Raw genomic sequence first — 9169 nt, 5'->3', positions numbered from 1 at the left:
AGAGCAGGAGAGAGGGAGGAGTTGGGGTGTAGCAGTGTGCCAGCTCATGACCCAGAGAGATAAACAGAAAGTGAGAGTTGGCCAGGCAGGTAGGACGGGAGGGTGTGGCGTTCTGAGAGAGCATTTACTCCCAACGCCGCGCTCTAATTGGCTGCCGCCACTTTGAAAGACACAATCATCCCTCCCTCCCTCCTTCTGCCTGCCGAAACTCTATCTATGTACGTGTGTGTGTGGATGAGGGAGCTGGCAGACTGAAGCGAGCCACAGAGGCAGCCTCTAACACCAACCCAATGAGCTCGCAGCCTTCACACACACATACGCACACACAATTGCTCCTCAGCGCTCCGCTCTCACTCTCTCTTTCAACCCTGGGACACAAGAAGAAGAAGGAGGAGAGTGAAGAGCGAGAGAGAGGAAGAGGCAGTGAGTTGCAGAGAGGGAGAGTGAGGGCGAGGGAGTAAGAGAGGAGAGAGGGAGAGAGAGGCAGAGGGAGACTGGCGGGTTGTGAGGGAGAACACCATGGCTTCAGATCCGGGGCTGGCTGCGATGCTGCTATGGACTATATCACTACAGGCTGTGGGCACCTCGGGAACTAACAGCAATGAAGGTAAGAGAGAGAGAGAGTGCGTGTATGTGTGTGTGTGTGTGTGTTTGTTGAACAGACAGAATTAAATAGTACGTACTGTCAGACAGCGGGGATTAACTTCATACATGTGGAGCTCCCGTGTGGAAAACACTCTGACAATTAGTCCGATGCGTGACACACACGCACACACAAACACATGAACAAATGTAAACACGCACTTCAGAGAGGACGTCTTAACCCAGGGGCATGACATCAAAGTTTTCTCGGCGGAGGCAACTCAAGGAAATCCGCCTGATGTCTGCATGCTGTGTGTGTGTGTGTGTGTGTGTACGAACTCATCTTGACATTGCTCATATTTGGCCGTGGTTGCGTGTCAGCTGCAGTAAGAGCGCATGTGTCTGCCGAGGGTTAGGCGGTGACGTTTAAGTGTATGTGTCTGCGCGTTTTCCTGTGTGTTATCTGAGCTGAACCTTTCCTTGGATTCTGTGTGAGCTTCTTGAAAAAGTGTGTGTGTGTGTGTGTGTGTGTGTGTGCGTGCGTGTGCGAGAGTGTCCTTGTCCCCTATAGTCTAGTAACACACACTTTGCTCCCCAAAGCCCAGCCTGGGTTTGTTTTCCTCCATCCTCCTGTCCTTCATCTTTCCGCCATGAGACGGAAAACTGTTGTTGTCACTTGTTCAACTAATGCTGCACACGCACGCCACAAAGTCCCCCGACACCTTCCTTTATGTTTTGTGTGCGAGTGTGGCAGGGGTCCTTGACATAGGTCTCATCTCAGGAGGCTGAGTGACAGCAGCGACTCACTGTTAGGCCTCTTCTTCACCCTTCACGAACACATTGAGCTTTATCTGCTGCAGGAAGACAAGAAAAGCAGCAGTGAAAGAAGATGAGGTTTTTTTTTGGGGGGGGGGACCAGCACTTTGGGTCAGGTGGGATCACCTCAGCAGTGGAGAGGTATCCAGTATTAGTCAGGTTGGTTGTGGTGAGACCAGTCCAGTCCACCACCTTTAAAATCCCGCGTTATCTTTATGCCGCATTTAAAGCCCTGCATCCTTCGGTGGTCCTGATTGGACCACAGCGTTCGCTCAGATCCATGTCAGGTGCTCCCATCTTTCTTGTGTCTTACATGTTCACTGAATTCAGGAACTTCCTCATCTATCCGCTCCACAAACAATCGATGAAAGGGCTGTAAATATAAAAGTAAAAACTCAAGTTTAGAAACTCTCACAAGTTTTACTATCCATCACTTTAAGTTCACAACTCAATAACACAACTCAATAAAAACAGCTCAAATTACTGATAATTCGCAAATCCATTTATATCAACATGATTCATGATTGCTTCATTTAATTTAATCTTCAGAAATATGCAAATAGTTGAGGCAATTTATTATAGTTTTTAGAACATTTTTCTTAATTTGATATCTGACTGTGTAAATACAGGAATTATGGGAAATGGTATTTTAGTATTTTTGCCTAAAAAAAGTTTCCTAAAATGAATCAAAGCTTTTCAGGATTCAGAAAATCCCCCTTAAAAAAAAAAACAAAAAAAAAACAATAAAAAAGCTTTAAAATAAATGTTATTCCACTGCTTCTAATAAATTGTATTTATAGGTTCATTCAGAAAACACAGCAACAGATGTGAGAGGAGCAAATGTTTTTTCCCGCCCTCCCTTTAGTACACTTACTGTCTTTGTTCTGTCATGACAAAGTTTGAAAGCTCATAACAAAGCCGCTCCTACTCAGCTATTCAACATCTCAGTCAAAGCAGTTAACTGATTTCTGTTCACACCGGCTCATCTAAAGAAATCCTCACTCCATGAACAGAAGTCCCCCTGAGAGGTGATAATATATATAAAACCATCCCTTTAGATTGCACTGCGCTGCCTCATTTATCAGATAATTGTGAAAAACAGATCAGTTTTCTTGAAATGCGTCTTAAGAGGAGCTGCTGCTTTCGTTCTTCTGCAAATCAAAGCTCAAGCAAGAAAAAGCTGATGTGGAAAAGGGAACTCTTTATTTTTTGGCAGTTTTGTTCTATCCATTGAATTTAAAAAATAATAATAATAAAAAAATTACAATGGCGAAAATGTTAATTTCTCCTCTTTGCTTCACTGCAGTCTGACCCAAGGGCAATTACAGATATACATGTACACGGAAGAGAGAACCTTTGGAACCAAATGAAGCGCTAGAAATGAAATTGTTGAAAGAACAGGTACTGCGGTTGTGCCGAGCTCAGACCGACTGGAGTATGTATATTAGAGCGGGAGCCAGGGCCAGCCATTTTGTTTTTGTTCATCGTATTCATCCTGTGTAGATACAAACAAATGGCCAGAGGTGTTTCTGTGAGGCTGCCTGTGCCTTCACACACAGCCAGACTTTCAATTGTAGATATTCAGTTTTATCATACCTCAGATGTCCTTCAAACACTGTCTTAGTTACTTACATTGGAGCAACTGTGTGTGTGTTGTGTGTGTGTGCGTGTGTGTGTGTGTGTGTGTGTGTGTGTGTGAGAGATTAGGAGGGGTCAGACCTCGAGGAACAAAGAGACAAAGGGAAAACAATGATATTTTGACATCTCGTAACGTGTTTGTGTGTTGTTCAATTGGAGAAGCGTAATATTGAATCCTGCACCGAATCCATTGTGTGCCCGAAAGCCACAGTAATTATTATAGAATCTGATCACTGCTTTTTTCTAGGCAGAAAACAGAGGAGCTGTAGGCAAACCTGTCACGATGTGCAGCTTCTGTGCGCAGCAGCATATTTCATTTGCAGGGATGGACTTTAGAACCTCATGAACTTACATAAAGCTTTGCTGTTTAAATGTCGCGTATAAAGTAAGGAAGGTTTATGTGAAAAGCTTGCATATCCAAAACTTTTCATGTGCCCACAAAATTAATATAGTATTTTAAGAATGAGTTTGGTACGCAGACAAACACTAAACTGATTCAGTTAAAAAGTAATTCATGTAAAAATAAATCTTCAAACTTAAGTAACCGATTTTCATGATTTTGATGAAAACTGTAATCTTGCCGGTGACCTCTTTTTTTTTTTCTTCTTTTTTAAATTTAGATTTTCCTTTTAATCTTAAGATGAGCGATCAAAAAAGTCAGTTAAAAAAATAAGATAATCGGCTAAACTATTTTACTGATACAACACGATTTGTTAAAAAGTGTTGGAGGTTTTGACAGCAGTATATTTTAAGTTTAACGTGTGAGAATTTATTATTTGCACAGACGGAAGCTGAAGTAAAAACAAAACAAAAAACTGTTTTAAGTAGTACAATTGATTAATTATTAATATTAATAATATGTAATTATTTTACATTACATTGAAATGACATGTAATTTGAAATATTCCAGGAAATGTTTTAAACTAAAGGCTCCCCTCATGATGAAACGCTCTGAAGGACGACGCAAAGTCATTTTTAGTTTCTCCATGTATTTATTTTTTTTTAATGTTTACTTCCAGATTCTGTTTTTGGCTCAGAGTAACGCTTCATCATGCTGCTGTTCACTGCTGGCTTTTTCTGCTAAACACGCGAGATCCAGTTATGTGATTGGTCACCGGGCCGAAGGAACGGCCAACCAGATAACGGGAAAAATATCTGCCTTGCAAAGAAATATTCTGGATTCATTTATAATCTGCTTACAGTAAGTTATTCATTGCTTACTGATTCAGTAGGGGTTACTATTATTATTATTTTTTAAATTCTAATTCTATGCTCTTTGGTCTCCATATATAACTCTGCTTTCCTGTAAATAGAAGAGCAAAGCTGAGAATCCTGCATTCAGATTTTAGTCTCAGACGTGAAAGAACCTCCTTCCTGTAGAGTCTCTTGAAGCTGTAAGCTGTAAACATCAACACCAGCAGCAAGTGTGCTTCAAACTAGGAGCTATTTGGTGCAGAAATAATGTTTTCAAGGAATCCATTCAGAGAGGACGTGCAGACCTATTTTTGACAGGCTTTTCAGGGACAAAAATGGCCGCATCAAAGTTATTGGCACAAAATACTCATCATCTGTATTTATATCTGCCTTCAGAAAAGTCATCGTAGGCCAAACAGACACACTCGCACAGGAAGCAACACATCTCGCGGCAGCTCCCACATTTTATTACAAGTTTTGCTTGTACGGGGGTGGTGGTTTTCCCTGAGCAGCCCATCCTGTCTGTGAGCACTGTCCCTGACTCAACTCTGGCATACCGCTTCACACTGTCGCATTCCCATCGAGGACACAGAGCGTTCCTTCAGGTAGTTGTCAGTACTGAGAAACATGAAAAGACCCATGCAGAGAGCGGGACTCACTGCTAATGAGCAAACTGTAGGTAGATGATTATTACTACATACCTCTGCTGCAGGAAGACCAACTGGGGAAAAGAGACCCAGAGGCGGGAAACAATGAGTCGCAGCCAAGATTATTTTTGCATTATTTTTAAGATTTGAGCACATAATTTAAAAAGGAAATGAAGGAAGAAAAGTTGAAAGCAGCTGGAGTGTTGGGAGTTTCAGTTTTTCCCTCTCTTTGTGCAACAGAAGGGAAAGACAAAATTTTTGCTTGTGCAAAAAGAAACGCTTTTGAATTTGATCGCTGCTAGAGTCAGCTCTGCTGTTTATATTGATCTCTCCTCAGTCAATAGAGAATCTACTCACTTTTTTTTTTTTTTTTGCACCACATGAAATTAAAATGTGGGAGGACTTGACATTATTAAAAGCTTGGAGAGGAAACCTTTCTGTAGCACATTACAGAGTTAAGAAAAAGCATTTTTGTTTTATTTTAAGCATAGAAGCTGCTTAACCTCCTAACACCCATCAGTGACCTGTTTAAAACTAGGGTTAAGATTAATGTCCCATCTACCCCTTTATTTGAATTGTCACCAACATGGCATAGCCAAATGGATGTTTTGTATCAGAAGCCCAAATACGTGGAAGAGACTTGATATAAAAGGTAACAGCTAAGAGTTTCTGAAACCGTGTTTTTAGCATGTGGCTAAAATGTAACTCCAACCCTAGCCCTAAATGTGCTGTGATCTACAAATAACATCTTTATTTTATAACAAGTGCTGAAGCTGATTAAAGTCTTAACATCAACCAGGTAAGTGTTAAGGAAAGGTTGTGTTCACATTTACCCATTTATATTATTTATTAATTCTTAACTATTTGGGATACTCCCCTTGTTAAATCATGAATTAACTGCTTTTTATGGAAAGCTGAGTTCAATAGTCACACCCAAGGCCTGATTACTGCCAGACCTGCTGAATCAAGAAATCCCTGAAGTAGAACCTGTCTGACAGATGCTACTTTCCCACCACCGAGGAGCCGGTTCGCGTGCCCGTGCCCGTGCTGTTCCCAATGAACCAGCGAAACGCTTAAGAACGGGCCCCCGTTCCCACCGCGTTTCTGTGAACTGCTCCTTTACGTATGTGTGGGCGGGTCCTCGTCTGGACACGGAAGCCGAAGCGCACAAACGTGGGAGAACACGCTCCCCTTTCTTGTGCTGCAAATACGTTTTACGGTCCAAACCAAACTACTGCAGCAGCTCGTGTGCAGCACAGAGGGAAACACAGACAGCGATTAGAGCAAGACGACAAGTACGCACTTTGTGTCCTTTTATCTGTGATATGAGCTGATACAAAGCAGCAAGTTCAGCCTTAGAGCCCAACATAATTCACAGCCGTGAAAATCGCTTCGCTTTTCTCATGTAATACACATTTTACATGGTAGAAAACTTGATGTTGAGATGGCAGAGTCGTGCCCTTCTGCCGCTTTCGTCACGCGTTCTTGGTTCGAGACCAGCTAGTTTGCAGGGTCGGAATTGAACCCGTTCTTTGGCCGAGCACCGGGTGCTTCCGAGGTGGAAAACCCGCCTAACGGTTCAAATTAAGGCACCGGCACCGGAACTCTGTTGGTGGGGAAAGAGGCCAAAGTGAAGCAGGCTAAAAGATCTCAAAATAAACACATCATGTCGCCATCTAAAGAAACAGCTGAGAGAAAAAAGTCATTGACATCTATCAGTCTAGAAAGGCTTACAAAGCCATTTCAAAGGCTTTGTGACTCCAGTGAACCACAGTGAGAGCTGTTATCCACAAATGGAGAAAACAGTGTTGAACCTTTCCAGGAGTGGCCGTCCTACCAAAATTACTCCAAGAGCGCATCAGTGACTCATCCAGGAGGGCACAAAAGAACCCAGAACACCATCTAAAGAACTGAAGGTTCACTTGCCTCAGTTAAGGTCAGAGTTCATGATTCAACAATAAGAAAGAGACTGGGCAAAAAAATCCGCTGCTGACCAAAAAGAACACAAAGGTTTGTCTCACAGTTGTCAAAATAACATCTCAGTGATCTCCAAGACTTTTGGGAAAATATTCTTTGGACTGACGAGACAAAAGTTGAACTTTTTGCCTCCCGTTAATCTGGCATAAAACTAACACAACATTTCATAACAAGAACATCAAACCAACAGTCAAACATGGTGGCGGTAGTGTGATGGTCTGGGGCTGCTTTCCTGCTTCAAGACCTGGATGACTTGTTGTAATTGTGTCCTGGAGCTAAATCACACTTGGATAATGGACAATGATGCAGATTCCTACAACAGCAAATTGACCTCTGAATGGCTAATAGAATAAAACAAAACAAAGAAAAAAATTAAAGCTTGGAGTGGCCAAACCTTTGGAATGACCTCATGCTTGAAAACCCTCCAATGTGGCTGAATTAAATGAATGTTTTAAAATAATAAAATAAATCCTCCACAGCAACGTGAAAGACTCATTGTTGATTATTGCAAACATTTGATTGCAGTTTTTGTTGCCAAGGGGGGCACAGCCAGTTTTCAGGTTTAGGGGGCTAACAGTTTTTCACAGTACTATAGCTGGTAACCCTACCCTAACCCTACAGTTTGGAGAAAGGCAAAAAAAAAAACAAAAATGTAAATTCTTTTTGTTAGAATCATTACTTTCTTTCTTTGTGATTGCCAAACCTGGGGAGAACAATTCAGTAAAAACTTAGACTTAGAGTTGGGGTAAGGATTTCAGTTGAGACCCCACGGGATTAAGCGGCTAAGTCCGAGCACTTAAGGACACTTTTGCAGGCTTGCTAAAAAGAGAGGGTGTTTTTGACCTGGCTTTTTCTTCCTTCCTTTCTTTACTTTTTAACAAGGACAGCCAATGTTAATGGATATCAGTATAAATATAAGGTGTAAACATGCCAGGTTATAGCAAAACTGCTAATTTGCATCTGTAGACTCTGAGCAGTTCACACAAAACTTACAACAAAAACAAAGAAACACAAATAACATATCACAAACCTGGTTTACCATCAGCCATTGATTGAGATGACCTTTAAATGTGGGATATGTGGCGCATTCCTTTATTGCTGCTGGTAAGCTATTCCAAATCTATGAGGCACCTCACAGTTCCCTCTAGCGGTGGCCTCAATGTCAGCCCCTCAGTCCATCATTTGATTATTAAATTAATTTAAAGGATGTTCTGCAAGTCCATTTAAAACCTCATATATAAAACAGCCATACTTGGACCCAACCTGACAGACTGATTGATTGATGAGGCAGACAGTACTCAGACAGTATTTTAGCTTGGAAGCCTTTTATTGATATTTCTTTCCACCCCTAACCACACCGAGCAGCCAAACTATATCCTGAAGTCTCATGCATCAAAAATACATGCCTGGCCTCGCCAATCAATCAGTCTGTCATGTTGTGTTTCTTTCTCACCAACATTCTTCTTTTGTTTGTTTTGCTCTATCACTTAAAGCTGTCTGGTCCCGATCAATAATGGAGTGGAGAGTATTAGGAGATATACAGCAGAGCTTTGTTAAAGTTAGTCACGATTTTACCTTGAAACAAAGACATAAAATAGGCTTTGAAGTCAGTTATATTAATTGTGTCTTTAACAGCAAATGACTGCAGTTTACTGTGATATATTGCATTAGAATCTATCCGTACTTGCAAGCATAAGAAATTTTCCTCTTTTTCTGCTGAGTTTGAGCTCAGTACAGTAAGAGTTTCCAGTGTCATCCTGAGAAGAGGAGTGCCGTAGGAGTGCATTAAAAAAAAACAGAGGGCATGAACTATTCCATCCCTTTGTCTGTTGGTTTGTCTCAACACAGGTTGCTGTTGGCCGACCCAGCTGCCCCCTCAAACACACATACCTTTTCTCCCCTAGGCACCAGTCTTTATTGAGACATCAGCCTTGTTAGCCAGCTGTCAACAGAAATACAGGAGCTACCAAATCAATATGACTGGCTGTGGCTGCCCTCCTAGTGCTGAAGCCAACCAGGCCTCACAAAACAGGGGGCTCTCTAGAGCCCTTTCCACCCATTAACAGGGGCTGATGCTGGGCCTGCCAGAGTTCAGCAGCCTCTGTGCAGGCTCTGCTGCTCTTTATAATCGCAGGTGTGTTGCTGGGTAATTCATGTTTCTGTGCTCTGCTAGCATGTGGGCTTGAGGATGCCTCACTGGGATGGCTGAAGATAAAGCAAAAGAGTGAGAGACAGTTGTAGGTGATGCTTGACAGCTCTGTAATGGGCTGGTGTTGTGATTGTGTTAGCACATCCCTCCTGGAGGGAGACCTCTA

The 9169-nt window shown here is 42.1% G+C and overlaps 1 protein-coding gene across 1 annotated transcript in view; it reads left to right on the top strand.

Moving 5' to 3' along the window:
* The first annotated feature begins 500 nt into the window (after positions 1-500).
* Positions 501-9169, top strand: part of epha8 (eph receptor A8) — a 146480-nt gene continuing 137811 nt past the window's right edge. Inside the window, exon 1 of the mRNA XM_030728472.1 lies at positions 501-607. Within this exon, the coding sequence (XP_030584332.1) occupies positions 520-607 (88 nt within the window). The 5' untranslated portion in view covers positions 501-519. The remainder of the gene's footprint in view (positions 608-9169) is intronic.

The sequence above is a fragment of the Archocentrus centrarchus genome, chromosome 5 (assembly GCF_007364275.1).
Source record: "Archocentrus centrarchus isolate MPI-CPG fArcCen1 chromosome 5, fArcCen1, whole genome shotgun sequence".
In the NCBI taxonomy this organism is placed as follows: Eukaryota; Metazoa; Chordata; class Actinopteri; order Cichliformes; family Cichlidae; genus Archocentrus; species Archocentrus centrarchus.
Note: the sequence above shows the minus strand (reverse complement) of the source record. Positions and strands in the feature narration are given on the sequence as shown.